This window comes from Hemicordylus capensis, chromosome 9, assembly GCF_027244095.1.
Source record: "Hemicordylus capensis ecotype Gifberg chromosome 9, rHemCap1.1.pri, whole genome shotgun sequence".
Classification (NCBI taxonomy): Eukaryota; Metazoa; Chordata; class Lepidosauria; order Squamata; family Cordylidae; genus Hemicordylus; species Hemicordylus capensis.
The window spans coordinates 1,539,274-1,563,953 of record NC_069665.1 but is presented as its reverse complement, the minus strand read 5'-3'; the positions used below and the strand labels follow the sequence as shown (position 1 = coordinate 1,563,953).

The following is a 24,680-nucleotide window of genomic DNA, read 5'->3' as shown; positions in this document are numbered from 1 at the left end:
GTGTGGTTCGCAGCTCTGCCCGTCTTACTGCCACCAGCCCCTGGGCCTTTCCCCCCCCCAGTCCACGCTGGGCCTGAGAGCAGGGCTTGCTCCACTGCCAGAGCCATTGGCACCCCGAAACAAGGAGCGCAGTTCCTGCTGCCTCCTGGACGCTTTCCAGATTACCCGTCGCAACCGCGGTAAAATGCTTCGGCTTGGCAGGGTCGAATTGAAAACGATCCCCCAAATCTACAATGGGAAAGTACAGCTACTTTTTTGCAACAGACATACAACGTTATCGCTCTAAATCACAGCGATAAAATCCGAAACAAGGCATCCGAAAGGTGAACGGCACCCTGCGGACAGCGCAGCGGTTGCAGTGTCACAACACAGGAAGTACGGAAGCACACTTCGCGGATATATTGTGAGACTGTTGTAGGGGTTAATCTGGAAGGTTTCCCCTCAGGGAGGACCTGAATGTCAGTCTCAGACCCCGAGGAGGCCATAAAAGCTCTTCATGCAGAGCTTAGCTGATGAATCTCCTGGGCGCTTTCCAGATTAGACCCTGCAACGGGGTCAGGACATATCTCGGAAGTGTGCGTCCACACTTCCCGTGTCCCTACGCGGTCACCACAGTCCCTACGTGGACAGCAGGGTGCCGTTCACATTGCCAATGCTTTGTTTCTAATTTAATCACTCCAATATAATGTTGTCTATGCAGCTAGAAAAAGTTGCTATTTTGTGGGGTTGTTAGTTTTTGTGAGACTGCTCCCCCTGCTGGGCGCTTTGCTATTTACATTTTGAATGTGATTTGCCGGAACGGAAGTATTTTGCCACAGTTGAGCAGATAATTTGGAAAACGCCCTGGTTCTAAATCTTGAATTAGCTCCTGGTCTCCTTCCAGTACTTGATATTTGCAACCAAGACGAGAAACCTGGGGAGAAATAGCACAACGACAGCAACCACTGCAACTAGCTGAGGGGGAGAGAAGCAGGTCTCTAGGATATTTCCACCCTTGGGATATTTCCAGCCTTGCCCAGGTTGGTGGCTCCCAACAATGGCCATTACAGTCAGTTCACACCCCGTGGGCCATGTCAGGGCCCACACATGCATGCCTGCTCATAGGGGAGGCCCCCACACAAACACTTTACCTAATTCCTCTTCCTCGTCCTCTATGATTTGGACTTCTGTCTGCAAAACAGACACCCAAAAACAAAAAGTCACATATTTGGACACTTCTATCGAAATGGGTGCTTATTTAACATACTCTCAATGAACTGTGACCAGGGTGAGCAGGGAGGGGGCCCAGCTTGCAGCTCTACCTGGTGAATGGCCAGGCTGCAGGGAGTGCAGCTCTTGGGCAGGAAAAAGAGAGAGAAAGAACCCAAGCTGCTGCTGGGAAGCAGAGGCTGCTGCACCTCCTTTGGCACACACCCAGGCTCGTGAGGAGGAGCCACCACTGACAATGGGTGTCATCAATGATGCTGCCCTAAGATGAGGAGATGGTCATGCTTTGAAAGGGGATTAGAGAAACTCCGGAGGAAAGGACCATCAGTGGCTACTCCTGTGGATGACTCAGTGGAGCCTCCCTCTTCTGAAGCAGATGCCTCTGAATTCCAGGTGCTGGGCTGGGGAAAACCAGCCAGGGAGCACAGTTGCCTGCCTGCCCTGCTTGCAGGTTTCCCTGTGAGAAATGGGATGCTAGACGAGACGGGCCTTGGACCAATGCAGCAAGACTCTGCTTGTGCTCCCAACGATTCAAGCTGAAGAGGGAAGAGAAGACCGAAAGGCTCCCCAGCCCCCCAAGTTATCCCCACTCACCACATCTGGGATTTCAATGCTGGCCTCAAAGCTCTTGCCAACCTCCTGGAGTGGGACGGCGTTCTGGGCCGGCTGGGGCATGACCTTCCCCAGGCCCTGAGACAGCCAGGTGAGGACCCCCTGCCCAGCACTGCAAAAAAACCAGAAGGGAGCTCAGCAAGGAGGGGCTGCAGTCTGGTGCGGGTGTGTGTGTGTGCTGGTTGTGGCCGGCAAGATGTCTTTTGCACTGCCATCCAGCCCAGCAACAAGCCAAGAGGGAGGGGGGCCCTTCTCGGAGTCCCCTCCCCAGCCAGCAGGCAGCTGAAAGGAGGAGGGTTCCCCACCGCTGTCCTCCAAGAGAAGGGGCCATCAACAGCCCTCCAAGTCCATCCCATGAGCCCCCACAGCCTCCCCAAGATCAAGCACTAGATCACCCACCCAGCAAGGAGTCCTCTGCACTCGCCCCCTTCCAGCGCGCACACACTAAAAGCACGACGCCTCCGGCAAGGTGGGAAGCGTGCAGAGAGGTGGACCCCTGGAACGAGGCGTTGCCAAAGCCATGAGCCCTATCCAGATGCCAGCCAGGGTGGTGGGTGCAGGAAAACCTGGGCTAAGATGCCGCTCACGTGATGCCCTCCTGGGCGCTTTCCAGGCTAGCTGCTCATAGTAGCAAAATGCTTCAGTTCAGGCAAATCGAATTTGAAACGTAAACAGCAGGGGGAGCAGTCGGGGGGGGGGCAGAACAGCCACCTTTTCACACCCGATACACAGCATCATAGCACTGTATCGCAGCAGCGATTAAATTTGAAACAAGGCATCGGAAGTGTGAACGGCACCCTGCTGTCAGCATAGGGACTGCGGTGTCACAACACAAGAGGTGTGGAAGCACACTGCCGAGAGCCGCCATGACTCGTGGCAGGGAGGGTGTAATCTGGCTCAACAGCAGGAATCCTCAAGCCTTGATCCCCACATGCTGGTGGGCTGCAACTCCCCATATCATCCTCAGCCACAATGGCTGAAGGCCATTGATGGAGTTGTAGTCCATCCCCTGGGGACCCACCCTGGAAGACCGCAGCTCTGCCACGCCTTGCACTGGGGGAAGCCTGGATGTCGGACTGGTTTCCTCTTCCAACACAGATGGGAACACTGTCTCAGGACAGCCCTGTGTCCTGAACAACCCCCGATTCCTATCAGATTCCCAAAGCTGGGAGGGATCACTCTCCAAAGGAGGTAAAGCTATGATGATGATGATTTTACATTTATATTCCGCTCTTCCTCCAAGGAGCCCAGAGCGGTGTACTACATACTTAAATTTCTCCTCACAACACCCCTGTGAGGTAGAGGTTAGGCTGAGAGAGAAGTGACTGGCCCAGAGTCACCCAGCTAGTATCATGGCTGGATGGGGATTTGAACTCGGGTCTCCCCGGTCCTAGTCCAGCACCCTAACCACTACACCACACTGGCTTCACGCATGGGGTCACTTTCAAGAAACTGCCCCCTAAGTGTGGAGCTGGAATGATTCACAACTCTGGCAGCCACAGACCCTCATCTTTCCAAGGCGGGCATCATTCACATCCATGCCGTAGCTGCCAACGTACACGAACATGCCCGGGTCTCACATGCCCAGAACGTGGGCAGGAGCTCACACGTGCCGATGCTGAAGCCGTAGCGTCAGACACAGCTTCTGCTGGTCTAGTCCATTTCATTTATAGTTCTCTGAAGTTTGCTATTCCCATGACTGTTTGGTCTGTCACTTGCCTCCTCCCCCTGCCCCTATTGGTAACGTTTTGAAACTCCTTCCAAAAATAAAGAGAAAAACAAAGACAGACCAGGAGTGTTTTCGGTTATACGTGTAAAAACTAGGCTGCGTTGCTCATCTGCATTGCACGCCACATTCACTGGCTCAAGCAGCGATTCATTAGACCAGCAGGGCTCCATGGGGAGATGGGGAGACCCTCCCTCCCCCCGCCCCCCACCTTCTCTTATAACCCAGGCCACCATCCACTGAGCAGGCACAGACAGCAATCTCAGCAAGGAACCTGGAGCGGGCCAAGGACTTCCCTTCGTGCCGGGGCTGCCAACCGGGGGCTCTCTTGCTGTTTCTGGACTACAGATCCCATCATCTACTGCTGGAGCGTCGCAGGCCAGCCACCACGGCCTTCCCGAGTTGTCTTACAAGCACCCTACATGGAAATGGTACAAGAGGAAGGAGAGGGGGCACCTGTCGGTGGTCGACACTGGCTCATGGGTCCCGGCAGCTTCCTCTTGGCCTGGCCCTACGTGGAGACAAAGCCAGTCGCTAGGTTAAAACTGCCCACAACTGGACTCACATCTTTCCCTTTCCCTCCCTCTAGACCACACTTCATCATGCATGCAAAATTGTGGACCCAGGTTGTGGAAGGGGCTATGCATGCTGTTGAAAATAAAGGCCGACGCATCCAGACCAAGTCGGGAGGCACAGAAGGGGGAATTTCAGCAGGTGCAGCTTTTCCTCCCCCTGGGTGACAAGATGCAGAGGCAGACATTCCCCCTTCTCTCCAAAGTACAGGAGACCTCTCCTCTTTCCCATATGGCAGCCCCAAAACCAAGTTACTCTCAGGATACCATACAGGAGTTACTCTAAGGCAGTACTTAATTTCAACAGGACTACTCAGGAGTAATTCCAGCCAAATCAGAATGTCAGTCAAAGTATTCAAAAGTCCCAAAGGGCAGCCCACTGTGACAGCATTCATTTGGCCAGCCCATGGGAGTCAAAAGGCCCATTCACAAGTCATGTTCAACAGGGTACACAGGTACGGATCTGAACACAGGTACAGTCATTCACATGTTATGTTGAACGCAGGCACAGAAGTACACTTCCGATCTGCCCCGTGCACTTGAAGGGCCTGTACCCAGGTCCACTTTTTTAAATGAATGCAGGCACTGCCATTCGTCCACACAAGGACATCATGCATGAGTGTACAGACATCTGAACACTCGCACAGCGTAATGTCTGAACCAGGCTCAAGTCTCCAAGCAGCCCCAAAGCAAGAGTGGGTGCTGCAAACTAGGAAGGCCCCAGCAGCTCCCCTCGCTTTGGAGTATCTCCCCAAAGAGGGAAAACAGAGTCGGAGCATGCCCAAGCCCCACACCGACACCTGGGCCACTCACGAGAGGTTTCTCTCCGGGCCCGGCTGCTGCACCAGGCTTCGGCAGAAGACGTTCCAAGGAGGACCTTGGAGATGCCGTGGAAAGGACTCCTTTGTGCTCTGGCGCTTGCCACCACCTCCTTCAGCGCAGGGCTGTGCTTGCAGACTCCGAGGTGGGGAAGGCGGCCTCCGTGTGTCCCACTCCCCACCTCTCCTCCAGTGCACACAGCGGCCCCCTCTTGCTACCTCGGCACATGGCTGACCTTTCAGTCGGAGCAGCCCGGCTTGTGCCATGGGGTGCCCCAAACCTGCTCAGAGGCCCGGACGGCGGGGGGGGGGAGGAACAGCAGCAGCCCCAAGGATCAGCCCCGACCCCGTGCCCTCTCATGGCCCTCTTGCCTCTGCAAGCCAACTGCTCCTCCCAGGCAGACCCCACCAGCCAAGAGGGCCAGGAGGCTGCACTGCCGTTTATGGTGCCAACTGCTTTGAAAAAGCAACGGAGGAGGGAGACGCAGACTGGCAGAGTGCAGCATTAGCAGGCACCTGCTAATGGTGGGCCACTGTGCGGAACAGGATGCTGGACTAGATGGGCTGCCTTGTTGGGCCTGATCCAGCAGGGCGGTGCTGATGCTCACAGCGAGCTCCCTTTCAAAGATCTTACCTTCCGCTGGATGTCTGGAGGTTCCTTCTGGCAGCTTGGGGAGTTCGCAAGCAAAGGAGAGAAGGAGAGTCAGAGAAAGAGGCAGCCCTACATGGCACCCCCAAGCGGGTCGGCTGCCCATCTCCCCGGTGCCTTGTTCAAGCCCAGCTGGCAAGATCTCAACACTTCTGCCTTCTTAATGAAGACACCACTGGAATGGCAACCTTTGTGGCATGCTTTGGAGCAGGGGTTCCCCACCTGTGGCCCCCCAGATGTTGATGGACTACATCTCCCAGCACCCCCAACTACAATTTATTGGGGCTGGGGATGATGGGAGTTGTAGTTCAGCAACACCTGGAGTACCCCAGGTTGGGGACCCCGGCTTTAGGGCAAGTGGTCCCAAGCTTGGATTCCTAAATTTGTGAACCGCCTACAGCCATCTGGGTGAGGCAGTATAAACAAGTAACAACAACAACAACAAAATAGAAGTTGTGGGCCCAAAACAGCTGGGGATCCAAGCTTGGGACCAGTGAGGAGAGCTGGTCTTGTGGTAGCAAGCATGACTTGTCCCCCAGCTAAGCAGGGTCTGCCCTGGTTACATTTGAAAGGGAGACTAGAAGTGTGATCACTGGAAGATATTTCCCCTCAGGGGATGAAGCCGCCACTCTGGGAAGAGCATCTGAGGTTCCAAGTTCCCTCCCTGGCAGCATCTCCAAGAGAGGGCTGAGAGAGACTCCTGCCTGCCACCTTGGAGAAGCCGCTGCCAGCCTGTGTAGACAATACTGAGCTAGATGGACCAAGGGTCTGACTCAGTATACGGCAGCTTCCTATGTTCCTACCTTAGACCATATGAAGACGACAAATATTTATATCCCACTTTGCAACAAAAGTTCCCAAAGCAGTTTACAGAGATATAAATAAATAAAATGGTTCCCTGTCCCCAAAGGGCTCATAGTCTGAAAAAGAAACAGAAGGTAGACCCCAGCAACAGCCATTGGAGGGATGCTGTGCTGGGGACGGAGAGGGCCAGTTGCTCTCCCCCTGCTCAATAAAGAGCACCACCACTTTGAAAAGGGGCCTCTTGGCTCAGTGAGCAGCCGGGTAGAGCATTCAAAGCCTTTGACAGGCATCCCTCTCTGCAATTCATGTCTCCCCCATGACACAGTTTGCTGCTGCATGGAGTGTTTCTTTTGCTCTAGGGAGAGGGCACTTTGCATGGAGAAGGGGAGTGCTTAACTAACCCTTCCCCGGCCAGTCACTGTTCCCCTGAAATTGCATTGCAAACTTAACATCAGGACTTGGGTAGCAGAGTCCTGGGTTCAAATTCTTACTCCCTCCCCATGCACCCGATTGGGCAACTTTGGCAGTTTTTCCAAGGCTGCAATCACGACACAGGAAAAGCTCGATTTCCCAGAAGCACCTACAAGGGTGATTTTTAAAAATCCCTTTTAAATCCCGAGCCACAGGAGGCCGTTCCCTTCATGTGCACGCTTCACCTTTGCTCCAGAAGGAGCAATGGAGCCTGCTTCCTGCCTGCACCTGGCCACCAAAGGTGGCAGCAGGAGTCCAACAGAGCTTTTGGACCTCCAACGGCGGTTGCCACAGCAGCAGGGAGCCTCCTGACGGTTCCAGCTACCGGATGTTCCATCGTATCGGAGGGAGTCCTACCAGTTCTCAACACAGCGCATGTTGGATCCGACACGGCAGACAGCCCTGCAATGCATGCGGCAAATGGTGGCTCGTTACCTGACGCACACCTGGCACCTCAGCGCCCTCCTCGGCTCTGGCCCTCGGATCCCTGCAAGGCATTCACTCACTCACCTGCCTGGCCAGTCCAGGTCTGGCTTCCCGGGCTGTTTGTCCAGCCTTTCCGCCTTTCTCTGTGACCATTCGGATGGGAGAGCTTGCAGGAGGCTGGGGCACCACTTTCTCAATCCAGCCGAGCATCCTGCCACCTGCAGAAGGCAACAGCTAGTCACTGCTCCTTGCCAGAAAGCCCCAGGAACGAAGCCGTCAGGAGGAGAACCAGCAGGGATGAGAGCAGAGAACTGTTTGATTGAAGCAGCGCACCACAGCGACCAGGGACTGGATGTTGGCTACTAGCATGGCCGTGCAACAGAGTGGATCCAAGGGAGAATGAAGGGGAGTGTGGCAGAAGCCAGCAAACACAGCACTGCGAGAGGTTTGTACCCCGCCTGTTCTGCTGAGGGTGATGGGACCTCAGAAGGGAAGGGGTGGATTTTGGACTGATGGCCAAGCTGGCGTCCACACTGCCCCGGGGCTTCCGCTGAGGAGGAGGAGGACGTCGTCCAAAGCTGTTGGGCTGGGGCACCTGTTCCAAGCGGTCTTCCCTCCAACAGGGATTCCCAGGTGTTGTTGACTACAACTCCCAGAATCCCAAAGCAAAAGCCATTGCGGATGGGGATTCTGGGAGTTGTAGTCAACAACCTCTGGGAATCCCTGTTGGAGGGAAGACTGATTCCAAGGGGATCTGCACCGGGGTACCTCCTCGGGGGCCCCAAATTCAGGCAGGGCCAAGGTGCCTCTTGAGGGCCCCAAACTAGGTTCCACGAGCAAGCAGGGAGCAGAAGGACAAATGCTCAGCCAGGAGCCCCAGGACAGTCGTGCCAGTCTGTGCAGACAATCCTGAGCTAGATGGAGCAAGGGTCTGACTCTGTATAGGGCTGCTGCCTCTGTTCCCAGCCTGCTTTCTGCTCTCCCCTCATGCCTCCCTGAAGAAGGGGCAGGCAGGGGCCAGGGGTCCCTCCAATTTTTCTCCTCTCTGTGCAGAATGAGTTTTGTTCTGGGCGGCAGCATCAAGGCAGGGTGTGCGCACCACGTGCATTCAGAGTGGGGCCTTCCTGAGTCAACCTGAGCGGGATCTAAAATGAACTGAGCGGACATCTGAAAACTTGTGAGTGTGCCCATGTGCGCATGCCTTCGAGGGAACAGTGGGAGGGGGACACCCACCCTCTCCAGATGGACACCCCCATGCCTCAGTGCCCCACTCCATTCACTGCCGCCTGGCGCCCCTGGTGTGCTCCCCAAAGCTGCCCCCCTTCCACCCACAAGCCCCGTTGAGCTGCAGAAGGCAGGGGAAGTGGGAGGCAGCCCTGCTCCCCTCTGCTTCTCCGAGGCCCAGATCCAGCGGCCGCTGCCCAGCAGGCGCCACCACTTTTCCACTGAGAAGCTGACCCCCCTGGGATGTCCCTGGCACAGTCCTCAATATGTGCAATTGACAAAAGGTGCCGTGTAGACAACGGAGAGACGGAGGACCAGCTCCTGCTTCCCTGGCACGAGCCTATTTCATAATGTGCAAGTGTGCTACATCAGAGCTTTCCCACACAGAGAGAGAAGCCTTACAGCAGGGGTCGCCAAGCGCGAGACCCCAGAGGTGGCTGGACTACAACTCCCATCATCCCCAGCCGCTATGGTCTTCAGCTCAATGGACTGAAGCTGCAGTCCAACATCATCTGGAGACTCTAGGTTAGGAACCCCTACCTTAGTGCAGGGGTGGGCCAACTTGGCCCTCCAGCTGTTGTTGAACTACAACTCCCATCATCACCGGCCTTCAGCCATTGTGGCTGGGGGTGATGGGAGTTTGTTTGTTTATGTATGTATGTATGTATGTATGTATGTATGTATGTATGTATTTCTTCGATTTATATACCGCCCTTCCAAAATGGCTCAGGGCGGTTTACAACAAGGTAAAAACAATTAAAACAAGTTAACAGTTAAAAACAAACTATAAAAACAGAATAAAACCAAGCAAGCAATTAAAACAGCTAAAAAAACCCTGGAGAACCAGGGCAGCCATTTTTTAAAAAAATTAAAACAGGTTTTCAGTTGTTAAAAAAACCCTGGGAGGCCAGGCCAAGCCGAGAGGTCTTAAGGGCTCTCCTGAAGGACAGTCATGATCCAGAATGACGGATTTCTGCAGGGAGCGCCTTCCACAGCCCAGGAGCAGCTGCAGAGAAGGCCCGCCTCTGAGTCGCCACCAGACGAGCCAGTGGCAACTGGAGATGGACCTCCTCAGATGACCTTAACGTGTGGTGCGGATCATGCCGAAGGCGGCGAAGGGAGTTGCAGTTCAACAACAGCTGGAGGGCAAGTGGGCCCACCCCAGCCTTTGCGTCAGAAGAGCCGCCACGCACAAATGCCCTGCGGCACTTCCATTCTATGACAACTCCACCCAGGACTGCTCTTCACACTGAGAACGCCGCACATCCGTCCCAGGCACTCTGCTCCCTAGAGCAGCCCTCCCTGCAGAGCAGACCCCCAGCCAGCCACCTACCCACCCCCTCCCTTGCCTCTCCTCTTTGTAGCTCTGATGCACCTTCTCGCTTCCAGATCCTGCAGCCCCCTGGGCAATAGGAAGCTAGGAATCGGCCGGCCTGCTTCTACCACCGGCCAGGGCTGCAGCGATAATTGAGCAGATGGGTTCAAAGCACTTGGGGCCCCCCAGCTCCTGAGGAGCCCCCTCAGCTCCACCCCTCCCCATCTTCATTCTCCCCCTCACTCCAAGGGGCTGCTGGGGAGAGGGGTGGAAACAGGGCCCCCCTCTCCTCTAGCGACACCCCTGAGCACACTTACCCGCTGCAGAACTAGCGTGCCACGGGTGGTGGGCAGTGCTCTCTCTCATGGTGGGCTGCAGGAAGGAGGCCCAGGGCCACCTGCCAGGTCCTCCCCAGACACCTGGTTTGAAGGTAGTCCTTGCCTCTCTCCTGCTAACAATGCAATCCTCTCAGAGGCTTGGGAAGAGATTAGCTGGTAGCACAGCTTGCCAATGGGATTAAGGAGTCCGAGTGGTTGTCGTCCCTACAACTCGCAGACCCTCAGAGGAGTGGAGGGCCTCAGCACCTCGGTTCTCTGGCCAGAGCTTCCCCAAGCCCTGGTCAGGAGTCAGCTGGGCAACCTGCTCTCAGCTGCCTTCGTCTTCTTTGTCTTCTTCCCCAAGGCATTTTCAGGATCCAGGGGCAATCAGGTGGAGCTACTGAGGGCCAGCTGAGTTAATGGTGTCAGAGCAGATGCTGTCAATCACGGGATGATCCCTTCCCCACTAACAGGATTTGTCACATTGCCCCTAATCTCCTTGAAGAGCAGGACCGGCCCAAAGGCAGGGTGCTGACGCAGGGGATGCTCTCCATCCCTGGCAGCGAGTCTCTTGCTGAACAGCCAAATGTCCTCTCTCTGCACAGCTTGAACGGAGCTGGTTTAGAAGGAGAATCACTGACCTGCTCCACGTATGCAGCAAGACGGATTGCAGCAGCAGTCATGCGACTTGGGCGTGCAGGTGGGCGATCACATGCCTGAAAGCTCCCCCAGGTGAAGGGACTCCTGACTGGCATCCTAAGTTGCTAGTGCTGGTCTCCCTGCTACATTTCAATAGGACTTCCTATTAGTACGTTTAATCGGGATGATGTCCACCCGTCAGCAGAAGACTAGCACAGCAGGGAGTGAGCTGGACTAGCATCTTGTGCTGGCACAGGCATGAATGGTCCCCTTTGCTCAGCAGGGTCTGCCCTGGTTTGCATTTGAATGGGAGACTACATGTGTGAGCTCTGTAAGATATCCCCTCCGGGAATGGGGCCGCTCTGGGAAGAGCACCTACCTGCCTGCCTGCCTGCCTGCAGAAGGTTTCAAGTTCCTTCCCTGGCAGCATCTCCAAGATAGGGCAGAGAGAGATTCCTGCCAGCAACCTGGGAGAAGCCGCTGCCAGTCTGGGTAGACAATCCTGAGCTAGATGCAGGGGCGGATTAAGCTTTTTGCCACCCTTTTACCTTAAACAAAAAAAGGTTTGCCTTTTTAAATATATGGTAAGGGGGGGGACTTTCTCCTCGCCCACTCCACCCTTGCTGCAACCGCCGCTGCCCACAGAGACAAGCAGCAAAATTTGAGGAGGGGCAAAATTCGCTGCTCCTCAAATTTCACCGCCATAGGCAAATGCCTGCTCTGCCTCTCCGTTAATCCGCCACTGGCAAGATGGACCAGGGGTCTGGCTCAGTATAAGGCAGCTTCCTATGCACTGTACTTGTCAAGATCTTCTGCTCTACCATTGAGTCCTCACTTATTTTATTTTAAATAAGCAGTGTTTGCACTATATCATTTATTCTCCCTCTCCCGAGCAATCAAAAGGATGAAGAAGCAACAATTTAACTTTACAACAAAAAAGGGGGACAAAATTGTGGTCCTAACAGCAGAATTATTATTATTGTTATTATTTCTTGTTTATACAGTCAGACAGGTGTTATTGACTGGTTTATTTTATCCAGACATCGAGTCCTTCCCAAGGACCTGGGATGCCAGAATGTTATTGTCAATTGTTAAAGATATCGTCACAGAATATAGGCTGTTCCCAGTAAAGCTGCTTTTTGTAATTGGCTGATGGTGATTTCTGTGGCCCCGATGGTGTTGAGGTGCTCTTCAAGGTCTTTTGGGACTGCACCCAGGGCGCCAATGACCACTGGGATTATTTGGGTCTTCTTCTGCCACAGCCTTTCAATTTCAGTTTGTGGATCTTTGTATTTGGTGATTTTTTCTATTTCTTTTTCTTCTATTCTGCTATCCCCTGGTATTGCTATGTTGATTATTTTGACTTGTTTTTCTTTCTTCTCAACTACAGTTATATCTGGTGTATTATGTGGCAGATGTTTGTCTGTTTGTAGTTGGAAGTCCCATAATATTTTCACATCTTCATTTTCTATCACTTTTTCAATTTATTATTGTTGTTGTTGTTGTTGTTGTCAGTTTCATTTATATAACGCCGCTCCAAACAGCTCTGGGCGGTGCACAGTAACAAAAATGAAACCTGCAAATTGGTCATTTTATATTTATTTATTCATTCATTCATTCATTCATTCATTCAATTTCTATACCACCCTTCCAAAAATGGCTCAGGGTGGTTTACACAGAGAAATAATAAATAAAAAAGATGGCTCTCTGTCCCCGAAGGGCTCACAATCTAAAAAGAAACATAAGACAGACACCAGCAACAGTCACTGGAAGTACTGTGCTGGGGGTGGATCGGGCCAGTTACTCTCCCCTTGCTAAATCAAAGAGAATCGCCACATTAAAAAGTGCCTCTTTGCCAGGTTAGCAGGGGTTTCAATTAGTCAATACAAAACTATTTTTAAAACAGTTAAAATCATTAACAATGAAAACATTTAAAACGGTTTAAAAACCTTGGCAGGCCAGGCCAAAGAGCTAGGTTTTACTCACAAGTAAGCCCAGTTCCTAGGAGATTGTGCACAGGATTGCAGCCAAGTCATTAAAGGGCAGGAGGAAAGAGGAACAAGAACAATTCAGCAAGATTTCAGGAAGCCTTTTCCAACATGGCTCCTTTCAGGGCAAAGGAAAGAAAGAAGGAAGGAAGGAAAGAAAGAAAGAAAGAAAGAAAGAAGGAAAGAAGGAAAGGGCCCAGCTGCTCACACACCTGTGGACTGAAATCTTGTGTTGAAACCACCTCTAGGAGGACATTGGGATTCTTCTGTGCTACAGGGAGGCAGCATTGTAAGGGCAGAAGCACACCCAGCTGGGTCCCAAGGAGCACATGCTGGGGATGGAGAGCAAGCCGTCTCTGCCACCCTGGGGGTCCATTCTGTTGCTAGCCCTCCTTCCTTCAGGGAACAGGGGGTTGGTCTACCTGGCTCCCCCTCCCCCCAGACAGTCCATCCTCACAACGACCCTGTGAGGTAGGCTAGGCTGAGAGATGGTGACTGGCCCCAGGTGGCCCAGTAAGGACATCGTCACCATGTGAGGCTTGGAATCTGGGCCTCCCTGCTTGCTCCCAGCCCCCCCCCCCACCAAAGACAGGGCTTGCCCCCCCAATACCCGGCCCCGGCTGGCAGGTCAGTGGGTGAGGGAAGCCCCCCCTGCCTTTGCTCCTGCTTGACCTGGCGGGTGGGGGTGCTGCACTGAGTGAGGAGTCAGCCTTGGAGGGGTGAACAACACCGGGCAGCCCCCCCCCCAACAAAACCCCAGCAGAGAGCCTGCCTGCTTGCTCTTGCAGAAAGCCCTGCAGGCATCTTGCCTGGGGGGAGGCTGGACAGCCCTGTGGCTGTGGAGGCCACCAGCAGTTGCCAGGGTGCTCCAGTGACATCGGCTCCGGTCACCAGGCAACCTGGCCCTCATCACCCAGCAGCAGCTCCTCGGGAGACGGGCCTCCGGTTGCCACAGGGAGAGGCCCCCCCCCGCCCCGAGCAGCACACAGAAGGACCGGCGGCCCCAGCAAGGCCCAAGGCCCACCATGTGAAGCCCGCCCAGCGCAGGCGCCGCTCGTCTCCCCTCCTCGAGTCCGGTACTGCTGCTTCCTCCCCTGTGCTCTTCGGGGGGGTGGGCAGCAGCGTCTGGGCAGGGCTGGCTTAGCAGTGCCACCCGCCCCACAGATCCTGCTGGACGCAGGGCGACTGCCCCCCCCGAGACTCGCTGGACTTGCAAGCAGCTGCAGGCGGGCGGGAGGGCGGGCAGGGGAGTCGAAGGCAGCTCCTCGGGCCAAAGTCCAAGCGGTGGGGGGGGGATGCTGGTCTGGCTTCCTGAGCTGGGGGCTCGGAGGGGGAGCTCTGCAGGGCAAAGCCTCCGAGGCAGGGCAGTGGGCAGGAGCTTGCCAGGGCAGGCAGGCAGGCAGGCCGGCCGCCCACCCCTCCGGCCTCTCTCCCCCAGACCTGTGGGTTCAGCTGGCCTTCCCTCCCTCTTGATGCTCCTGCCCTGGGACTTCTGCACACACCTGGCTTGATGGCACAGGCCAGTATCCGAGGGGCATCCGAATAACCTCATTTACGTTCGGGGGGGGGGGTTACTGGGGCCCTTCCCATGGATGTGGTTCCTCTGCCATGGCATTTCCTGCCAATGTGTGTGTGCTGTGCAAAGGGAAACAGCCTCTCCTCAGGGCTGTGTGCCCAGCTGGAAAGCCCTGGGGAGCAGCTCTCTCTCTCTGGGTCACACTGGAGGATGCAGTGGGCGTGAGCTGGGGAGCTGCAGCCATTGCAGCCGTGCTGCTCTGGGCGCTCCATCCTCCCGATGCCGTCTTGCTCTTTCCCGAAGAACTTCCTTCCTCTCCTGGCAGCCCCCAGAGCTTGAGGAGTCCTTGACTTCTCCGCCCTGCTGCTGCTGCTGCTGCAGATGTGGTCTGCATGTGCAGTTGGGGTTTTGCCCATTCTGACTGAGACGATTCCTGAAGATTTTGTCCCCCAATATTTTTCATCATACCAAGCCATTAGAAACCTCCATGATCACATCTTCAAGAGTCATCTGGCGCTCAGTGCTGATGCCTGGAGATGCCAGGCCACTCCTGGAGGCATGACAACCCCAAGAAGGCCGCTGGGGCTGGTGGGAGTTGTGGTCCAGCAACAGCTGGGGACCAGGGTTCCCTCAAACAGGGATTTCCAGATGTTGTTGACTACAACTCCCAGAATCCCCATCTGCAGCAGCTTTTGCTTGGGGATTCTGGGAGTTGTAGTCCACAACATCAGAGGGAACACTGCTGGGGACCCAAGGTGAAGAGCCCTCAAGTCAAAGCCAGGAGGGTGGGGTGCAAACCAAAGTGGAGCCATAGCTTTGGTGGGCCCAAGGGCGTAGCGATAACTGAGCGGATGGGCTCAAAGCACCCAGGCTCCCCAGCTCCTGAGGGCCCCCCCAGCTCCACCCCTCCCTATTTGCTTCTTCATCTCCCACTCTCTGAGGGGCCGCCATGGAGAGGGGCAAACACAGGCCCCCCCTCCCCTACTTACGCCCCGGGTGGGCCCACCACATGTCCCTCCCTCTCCCCCAGCATGGACTGCTGTTGGGGGCTGCGAAGAAGAACGTGACTCTGGCAGAGGGTCTCCCTCCAAGGAAGAAGAGGCAGAGGGGGTTGGGGTGCATCATGTAAGAAATAAATATTTTGAGTGAATGGATGCATCTGGCTGGCAGTTGCCAAGCCATTGAGCTCAAAGGAGGGAGAGATGAAGTGTTGTCAGTGAGGTGAGCAATGTGCAACTTCTCTCTCTTCTGGCCTGGCCGGGCTTTTCAGCAATGGCTCAAGCAATCGATTTGGTCCCCTGGCCTCAAGATGTCTGTCCCATCTACGCGGCCCCAGCGGTCCTCATCCCACTGGAGCCCAAGAAAACCATGTTAGCTGGAGTGAAGGGCCACCTCTACCATCCATTCCTGCCCACCTTGCGGCGAATGGACATGGACACCATGGCCAGCAAACTCACGGATGAACACTCCAGGACGTCCACCCCATTCTGCAAAGGTAAAAGGGGCCTGCCTGTGGAAAGGCTCCACTTCCTCATACTGACAGCAAGACCAGGGCATGGACCGCCAGGAGCGCTCAGCCTTGGGTCCCCAGATGTCGCCGGACTACAACTCCCATGATCTCCCATGATGGCAGCCAGCCATTGAAGCGGGGGATGATGAGAGCTGCAGTCCAGCAACGTCCGGGGACCGAACACGGAGAGAACCCCTGGCTTAAGCACCAAGCTCCACATCTCAAATTGTCTAGTTTATGGCACTCTGCCAGGAAGGTTAGATTTGAGGGCTTGGTGAGGTGGGCAGTTCTATACATACTGTTCTTGCCCCGTAAAGGTAAAGAGTGCCATCAAGTCGATGTTGACTCCTGGTGACCACAGAGCCCTGTGGTTGTCTTGGGTAGAATACAGGAGGGGTTGACCATGGCCATCTCCTGCTCAGTATATCACTGCTGCCTGATCTAAGGGTTTCCCATAGTCTGGGAAACAGACCAGCGGGAATTCAAACCAGCAACCTCTTGCTCCCTAGGCAAGTTACTTCCCCACTGCACCATTAAGTGGCTCTGGTTGGATCATAGAGGGTTTTATTCAGCTGGGATTCAAACTGGCAACTTCTGGCTTGCTCACGAAGTCATTTCCCTGCTGCGCCATTTGGTGCCCCATACAGCACGAATAAATGAGCAGCCATGCCTTGCATGCAGAGGGCCCCAGATTCAGACCCGGGAATCACCAGGTAGGGCTGGGAAAGAATCTTTTCTGCCCAAAACTCTGGAGAGTTGCTGCCAGTCAATACGGACAATCCTGAACTGGGTGAGTCAATTCTGTGCTTAGCACAATAGATTGTCTAGTTGTATTTGAAGCACATTTGGACTCTAGTCACACACTCAGTGCACTAAACATTTTATTTGAAATGTTATTTGAAACAGATTATTTGAGTCAATTAGACAAATTAGACCGCCTTGATTTGCAGAATTGTTAACTTCCACCCCCACCCCCTATTTTGGCCCAGCAGGGAATACAATATTCCATTGGCTGAACACCATTCGTGTTACCCACACTGCCTTTGCTTTCCAAATATGCATTGAAACAAGAGCTGACACCATGCATGAGCAGAAAGCTAGAGTTCTGCTTTAGGGGTCATGCCCTGCTGTTCACTTACGGTTTTAGCCATGCAGTCGCCTCAGGCCCCTGGGAGGGAGGGAGGGAGGGCCGCGTCTTCATGCCCACTGCTCATCTTTCTTGTCTGTCCTTGTCTGCAGAGGATTTTGAAAATGCCACCTTCACCCTGGCTGGAGTGCCCAATCAGCGCTTACCTTCCCTGGTGAGTCACTTCCACCATCATCCGGCTCTGCCAAATGGCCCTTCTGTGGCCGGTCAAACATTTGCAGCTCTGCTAGGGCCAACCAAGTGAGCAACCCCCAGCTGCTGCCTGCCAACACTAACTGGGCTACCACATCATGGAAAGGTGGACAGCCCGAGTCCTCCGCTCTCAGAGGTGTGCAGAAGAGGCCATCTCAGCAGGTGCACCTTCTCTTCTCCCTGCATGACAAGCTGCACCTGCTGAAACAGCCTCTTCTGAGCAACTCTGAGAGGGACAGAGACCCCTCCCCTCCTTCCCACCTGGAAGGCCCTGCCAGGCCTTCCCTTCAGGTGAGTGAGCTCAAACCAGCCTGCAGACTACAGCTTCTGCAGCAGGAAGCAATTCCCCTAACCCGGAGAGAGGAAGAGGCTGTGCTTATTCATGGCTGCATCCTGGACATGCTTCTCCAAGGCTGAGAGGAGGACATCCCTTCCCGAGCTCAGGGGCTTGGAAGATGCCGTTGCAATGAACCATAGATAGTCCTCCAAAGGAGGAAATTGCCCCCCCCCAATGTGTAGCTCCCCACCATTACTAGACCCCTTTGGTAAAAAGGAAAGTTACTTTTTACTTACTTGTCATGCTTTCCTTTATTATCCTCAGTCAATACGTTTAACGTAACACACCAGTTCCTCATGCCCTCACTTCCATGTAGGTTTAGGATGAGAGCATTGATGTAAAAATAAACCATGATTTTAATTTCAGAAATCTAACATGTGGGACAAAGTATTCCCCACCCTTGGAAATGCATTTTGCCCAATTTATATATTTTTTCATGGTGCCACCAGTCAGCGTCATCGTGAGGTTGGAGTGGCCCTGGCACAAACAGTGAAGATGGGCCCCAGCCCCCGCCGTCTTCTTCAGAGGGGTGTGAGAGGGAGAGTAAAGAGCAGAATGTCACCAATGGCAGGACCCCCCCCCAGGGGCTCAGGGACATTTGTTCCCCGCTCCATTCAAATGTAGCTATGCCCTGGCGCCACTGAATTAAACCTTCTCTCACAAATCACAAGGAGAGACCGGAGAGACCGTGGGAGCGTTGACCCAAATATCCGCTTTGGAGAGAAGATGCCTCCTCCTCAAAACCCCCACATCTTCCCCCAGAACTGGAGGCAAGGCCACCCTTCCTGAAACCACACAGAAGAGTCCTAAAATGTGCACCCCTGCACCCCCAATTCCTGCGTATTGACAAGGCCCCCCTTCCTTCCTTCCTTCCCATCAATGCTCAGGGGATGACGGAGCTGGGCAGGAGGCTGACCCAGAAGTACCAAGCAGGAAAGATGGCGCCTCTCTTGCCCAGCAAGAACCAGGAGGAGTGGCCCAGCTACACACGGGCCATGGACGACTGGTCTCGCTTTGTCTCCACGGCTGGAGAATTCAAGCTACCCAGTGCTAACAAAGGAGGTAGGAGACGCAGTCCCCCTTGGTACCCTTTCAGCTCTCAGAGAAGGTGATGCCACTGTCCGTCACTGCCAGGGGTGTAGCTATAATTGAGCAGATGGGTTCAAAGAACCCAGGGCCCCCAGCTCCTGAGGGCCCCAAACTCCACCCCTCCCTATTTTCTTCATTATTTCCCTCGCTCTGGAGAGCCACCAAGTGGGGGGGGGAACGGGCCCCCTTTCCCCTAGCTGCGCCCCTGGTCACTCCCTCTGTGGTGGAGTCACCAGTGATGCCTTTCCCCCTGCAGTTCTCAAACTGATTATTCATTTATGTGGGGTGGTGGTCTACAGAAGGCCCCAGCAGATGGACCACAGGGTCCCAACCCAGCATGTTCTGCCTCAACCCACTCCTCAAGAAGACATTTCCCAGCTGGTGTGGAGCTGTGAGCTATTCTATTCTATTCTGTTCTGTTTCTATTTCTATTTCTATTCTATTCCTATTTCTATTCTATTCTGTTTCTGTTTCTATTCTATTCTGTTTCTGTTTCAATTCCTATTCAATTCCTATTCTATTCATATTAATTTGGTCCCCTGGCCTCAAGATGTCTGTCATAATTAGTTGGCCAAAGCCAAGCCAAGCCCAGCAGATGATTCATCACCCCAATTGTTCCCAAACCCAGCTAGTTGGGAGGGAAGAACTACAGCCATCCCTTGCCAACCGTGTGGGTTCTGTAGTGGCAAAACCCTGTGGTTGGCAGATTTGTGGTTGTCGAGGGATAAAAGTCTTTGGGGAACAGGGGGTTAGGGGAACCGCGGCCACAAAAACACAGAAAAATAACGGGGAAATGGTTAAAAATCAGGAAAAATCACCCCAAATCCCTGAATATTGCCAAGAGTCACCAAGAGGAATGAGCAGATTCCTCTCCCCCCAAAACTCCCCCAAAACATCACATGCACTTTAAATCACCAAGAGGAATGAGCAGATTGAACCTCGGAACCCCCCCAAATCACTTGTACCATTCCCCAAACACTACAATACCTTGCCAACCACAGATAGTCAGGTCGCAGCTGGCAAGACCAGTCACAATATTTCAGTCGCATATACTTAAAAGCACGCTTGGCGAGAAATGGCTGCCTTTTCCTCTTCCCTGGCCTCTTTCACCAGCATTCACGGTAATTGCTAGACTGATCCGCAGCTGAAATAAGCTGAAAGCTGGAGAAACAGCATTTCTCTTCAGATAAGCCGCTGGCTTAACTATTGTTGTTGTTGTTGTTGTTGTTAAATATGTATGCACTGCTTTTCAACAATCAAAGCAATATATATAGTAAAAGGAATGAGCAGATGGGATCACAATCTAAAAAGAAAATAAAAGGTAGCCATCCACTGGGCAGATCCAAGGCACCCATTCTTGCGGGGGGGGGGGGTGTGAGAGAGAGAAATGGTGCCAGTATAGAGCACTGCCAATTTATTCTCTCTCTCCCTCGTGCATTGCACCCCTGCCCAGTGGTGTGAGGATGCCATCCCTCCCTCTCCTCCCCAAAGGGCCTGCACATTCTGCAGCACCCCAGCCAAGACTCAGCCTTGCTTGCTCATTGCACTTCAGTCCCCACTGAACACTTGGTCTCAGAAGCGGCACTCCCGCTCTTGGATTGCCTGCCTCAGCATTCATTTCCAAAATGAAACGGTCTCCGCCTGGATTTCCAAATGAAGATCAGCATCTTTTCATCTCTGAAGGGTCAGAGTTTTGCCCCCTTCATGGACTAGGATCTCTCCCCCACTGGATCCTCAAACCCTCGTGGGCTACTCAGTCACTGGTCATCTGTGCAGGCTGATCATTCAGTCTCATGAATTAGCAGCCTGCACAGCTCAGGTGGAAGCTGGGCTCTGCACTTCTCAAGTGTGTGTGTGTGTGTGTGTGTGTGTGCACGCGCACCAATGTCAAACTTTGTTTAGGGTGCCAAAAACCCTAGGGCCAGCCCTGCAAGGTAGGCACCCACAACATCCACCAGGAGGGATGCTGTGCTGAGCTGAGTAGAACCAGCTGCTCTCCCTTTGCGAAATCCAAGAGAGTCTCACCACCACTGTAGGTGGGGCTTCTCCTTTGCCCAGTTAGTTGGGGCTGATTCCCAACTGCATGGAGGTATTAGCAGATGCAGCGCATTCTGAAGCGGTTGCACAGCATCATGGCACAGGCCGGCTCTGGCTTCATGCTTCCCCACTAATGCAGAGGGAGAGACGCTCACTTGGGAAGCTCCTCTTAGACAACACTCTTCAGCAAGGAGAGTCTCCCGCATCCCATTCGCCAGCCAGCTTTCTCTCTGAGTCTGGACATGCCACATTTTAGGCCGGGAGAGGCATCCCAGAAGGCTTCGTAGCTCCCCAGTCACACACAGGCCACAGGCAGGACCATGATCCCAAAGGCAAACGGACATCTTCTTCTGTGCTTCCCTCGCAGTTCTTGGGTTCAGCTGCTACGCCGTGAGGTACTTAAAACCTGACGTCACCCAGACCTGGCGGGTAAGAGAGACCGTTTCCACAGGGGTGTGGGAGTGTGGGGTCTTTGCGGCGGGGGGGGGGGGAGGTTTTGCAGTTGCTTTGGGCTGGGCGCTGTAAAGAGACCACTTTTTCCTTGACGTAGGGGGAATGTTGCTGGCCAGAGGTCCCCAGGGCCAGGCTGACTTGGCAAGCGATTCCCTTCAGTGGCCTGGAAGGAGGAGGAATTTGGCAAGAGGCCCAGGCCCCTTTGATCTTGGCCCCAAGTGTGTATGTGTCGGGGGGGGGGAGTGACTGGCATCTTACTGAACCCTCCGAAGAAGAAGTGTAGAGGGGGCTTCTCTTGGCAGGGGGCAAACAAGCTGACGTGGCCGGGGTGGGGGGACGGGACACTGGTGGATGATGGAGAGACCGGCAGCGCTGTGGCCCATGGCAAACGCAGGGAAGCAAAGCTTCAAGTGAATCCGGGTCCTTCTCACAAGATTGTGGGGCTGCCAGAGCCGAGGTCAGTTGGGTAGGACAAGCATCTTCTACCCAATTCAGGAGCTGGGCGTGTTCCCACTTTTCGGCTGTGTGTGAGTAAAAAAGCAAAGGAGGCGTCGAGGAGTGTGATCGTGCGCAAGGCTCCCGCTGGAGAGGAGGGCCCCATCCGACCCAGCAGCTGTACCCAGCTGTTGAATGCGGCAGGAGGGAAATCTCTCCTACCCAGTGGGAGCCTCACACATGATCACTCTCTCCCTCCTCCCTTGTTTTTCACTCGTGCTCAATCAAACAGGCGCACACACTGCTCCACGTTGGGTAGGAAGCTCGTCCCACCCAATCTCTGATCATGTGAACGTTAACAATCCTCTCTTTTATGAGAGGGAGAAGGAAGGTTCTGGGGAGTGAAGGTGGAGGGGTGGACAGGTTGTGGAGGAGGAGGTTGTTGACTGTGTTGACAATCACTTAGGGAAGCAACTAAGCCCTTCCCTCCTCCTGTTCCGAGACATCACAAGGGGGTGAAACACACAGCTGGTCCTCATCCAAGCTCCAGGAGCCCAAAGAATAACACTGGCTCAATTCACATCAAGGAAGAGGGGCCACCAACAGCAGCTCCCAGAGTCTAGATTTCCCCAAGCGTCTCCCCACCTGGAAAGTGTCCTTTTTGCAGAAAATCTGTAGCTACAATAGTAAACAAGATGCAGATGTATCTCTGAAATCAGACCATTTCACTCTGTGTTAGCCCGCCTTGAATAACTACCACTTCCTGGCTCCACTCTCTCTGTTTTTAGACCCCCATCCTAAGAAGCACTTCGTGAACCTATTAGGAACATAAGAAGCTGCCATATACTGAGTCCGACCCTTGGCCCATCTAGCTCAGTATTGTCTACATACACAGACTGGCAGCGGCTTCTCCAAGGTTGCAGGCAGGAGTCTCTCTCAGTCCTATCTGGAGATGCTGCCAGGGAGGGAACCTGGACTCCGATCCTCTTCCCAGAGCAGCCCCATCCCCTGAGGGGAATATCTTACAGCACTCACCTGTAGTCTCCCATTCAAATGCAAACCAGGATGGACCCTGTTTGGCAAAGGGGACAATTCACACTTGCTGCCACAAGAGCAGCTTGCATTGCTTGTAATGCGGTTTCTTTGACTTCCATGTAAGCCACCTTGTGGAGCTTTCTAGCTTGAAAGATGGAGCAGAGAGACTCTTAAATACCACATTAATGAAGTTCAGGCCCTCTGGCTGGCCCGTTGCATGACAAAAGTGCCCCCGAAGTGTGACCAAGTGGCATTTCAGGAGCTGTGGAGTGTGTTTCTTTGCTATGGATGTGGAAGGTGGGCTTTGTCACTGAAGGCCCCCCTCCTCTCCCCCCCCCCACCCCGTGTCTTGCCAGTACTGCCTCAACCAGAATCCCAGCCTGGACAGATACGGACCAAAGCCCATCCCTTACAACATGGTGTAAGTATCCTCACATGCACCTGGTTCCCCTTGGAACAGCCTCTCCGCTAAAAACCGCTTGGTGACTCTCTCTCTGCCACTTAAATAACATGGTTTGGTTTTGTTGCAGTAATACCTACAGGAGCTTCGGATCAGCACACAGGTAACTGACTCCCTACGGCTCCTGGCCCCAAATGGAGGCCAGACCTTCCGTGCGAGAAATGAACGCTCTGCTTAAGAAAGGCGGCCTGGCGATCTAGGCCTGCCATGAACCAGAGGACCCATTTGCCAGGAGGCCACCCTCAACTGGGCTGGTCCTGACCCACTTCAGACGGGCCCTTCCAGAGGCCAACTGGTTCTACGTTAGCCAAAGAGCAAACCTGCAGGCCCACCCACCTATCTGAAACCTGGGAGGCTCTGGGTGGGCTAAGCAAGCTGGATGAGATGCTTAAAATCCGGGGACATGGCAACTCTAGCCCACGGTGTGAGTCAGGATACTGGACTAGATAGGCCATGGGCCTGATCCAGCAGGGCTGTTCTTCTATTCTTTAAAGGGGCTCTCCTCTTCCCTTCTAGCCGTTCTCACTACCTCCGTCCTTGGCGCTAGGAAGCAGAAAAGGTTGCCGAGAGCCAAGCAAATCTTCTTCTTCAGCTTTTGAACATCCACAAAGAATAAAGGCTATTCATTGCCTCAGCACAGGAAGGCACAGAGGAAGTGTTTCCTGGCCAGCAAAATTGGCTCTTGAAGGAGGAAGCAAGTGGGGGGGGGGGAGAAAGGGCTGCCCAGGGTCCCCCCTCCTCCAGCACGCAACTCTGTGGCACCATGCTAAGCAGCAGGCCTTCCGTTTCTCCGCTCTTGCTCTGAACTGGGTGGGTCTTCCCTTCTTTGCTACTTGGGAACCAGCAGGGCTAGTTTCCTGTGCCGTCGCTTAGGGGTAGATCCAAAGCTCCTGGCTGCATCACCGCAACAGCAACAGGCAGGAATCCTGCCACAGGATGTCTTTAGGGGCAGAGAGTTGCCAAAGGGCAGGTGCCCTTTTCCGTGTGCTGACCCAAGCCGCCCCCTCCCCAAGGGGCTTTGGGCTCAAAGGGCTGCTTCGGCTGCACAGAGGACGCTAGCAATTGATAAGCCGCTCCAGGGGATGCAGGAAGGGAGGAAGGAAGGGCCACTCAGGATGTCCCTCTCGGTGCGGATCTGGGGCACCAGTGGGGACGCGGCAAGGCCTCACGGGCAGATGATGCAGAGGCTGAGACAGGACAGAGAGGAGGCGGCCATCTCCCCCCACATGCCTTCTCAGCCTTTAACGGCTCTCGAGTCGAAATCATCCCTTTTGCAGAGAGCCTGGTCACACCAAGTGCTGGATCGGAGCCAGGAGGGCGGCCAAGGGGGCCAGAGACGGACCTCTGTGGCAACCTAAGGTGTGGTCTGCAGCTGGAACATGTGGCTGGAAGTCCAGCGTGACTGGAGGAGAGGAGCAGTAACTCCCAGGAGGGCACTTTTACCCATGGCTTAATAACCTGAAGGCTCAAACTAATCACACCACCACCCTCTGCTTCTGCTCTGGGGATCGGGGGTGGGGGGAGCGTATAGATAGGAAACCACATAAGTACCCTGCAGAGAAAGGGCTAATCACACCCTCCTCGCCGCTATCACTATAAGTCAGCCTCCAATACTACACGTGTGTGTGTGTGTGTGTGTATTTGTCTATCTGCCAGGAGATGGGAATAGGCTGGGCACTGTTAATCTCTCTCTCTCTCTCAG

General features: G+C 54.2%; 2 protein-coding genes across 5 annotated transcripts in view; one reads left to right on the top strand and one right to left on the bottom strand.

Moving 5' to 3' along the window:
* Nucleotides 1-10,419, bottom strand: part of CNGB1 (cyclic nucleotide gated channel subunit beta 1) — a 54,280-nt gene extending 43,861 nt beyond the window's left edge. The window contains exons 1-6 of one of the 2 annotated variants that reach the window (XM_053270519.1): nucleotides 10,141-10,419; nucleotides 7,369-7,502; nucleotides 5,569-5,602; nucleotides 4,001-4,055; nucleotides 1,801-1,930; nucleotides 1,131-1,170 (exon numbers count right to left, since the gene is read on the bottom strand). In XM_053270519.1, the coding sequence (XP_053126494.1) occupies nucleotides 1,131-1,170; nucleotides 1,801-1,930; nucleotides 4,001-4,055; nucleotides 5,569-5,602; nucleotides 7,369-7,502; nucleotides 10,141-10,189 (442 nt within the window). In that variant the 5' untranslated portion in view covers nucleotides 10,190-10,419. Of the gene's footprint in view, nucleotides 1-1,130; nucleotides 1,171-1,800; nucleotides 1,931-2,217; nucleotides 2,279-4,000; nucleotides 4,056-5,568; nucleotides 5,603-7,368; nucleotides 7,503-10,140 lie in introns of those variants that run through there. The other variant, XM_053270520.1, reaches the window with a different exon arrangement.
* Nucleotides 10,420-10,654: 235 nt separating this feature from the next.
* On the top strand, nucleotides 10,655-23,622 carry TEPP (testis, prostate and placenta expressed). Of its 3 annotated transcripts, none has more exons than XM_053270532.1 (8): nucleotides 10,655-10,840; nucleotides 15,554-15,778; nucleotides 17,033-17,094; nucleotides 18,357-18,531; nucleotides 20,963-21,024; nucleotides 22,875-22,939; nucleotides 23,049-23,081; nucleotides 23,495-23,622. In XM_053270532.1, exons 1-8 carry the CDS (start codon nucleotides 10,684-10,686, stop codon nucleotides 23,523-23,525), a joined length of 810 nt encoding a protein of 269 aa, XP_053126507.1. In that variant the 5' UTR covers nucleotides 10,655-10,683; the 3' UTR covers nucleotides 23,526-23,622. The 3 variants fall into 3 exon arrangements, with proteins under 3 accessions (XP_053126507.1, XP_053126508.1, XP_053126510.1); XM_053270535.1 differs by lacking the exon at nucleotides 10,655-10,840 and adding an exon at nucleotides 13,709-13,843; XM_053270533.1 differs by lacking the exon at nucleotides 23,049-23,081.
* Nucleotides 23,623-24,680: the final 1,058 nt, after the last annotated feature.

Coding starts and splice junctions, on each gene's coding strand:
- TEPP (XM_053270532.1), top strand. CDS start 10,684: ATGCTCTCCATCCCTGGCAGCGAGTCTCTTGCTGAACAGCCAAATGTC. Junction 17,095..18,356: donor ATCAGCGCTTACCTTCCCTG/GTGAGTCACTTC, acceptor ATCAATGCTCAG/GGGATGACGGAGCTGGGCAG. Junction 22,940..23,048: donor CCCATCCCTTACAACATGGT/GTAAGTATCCTC, acceptor GTTTTGTTGCAG/TAATACCTACAGGAGCTTCG.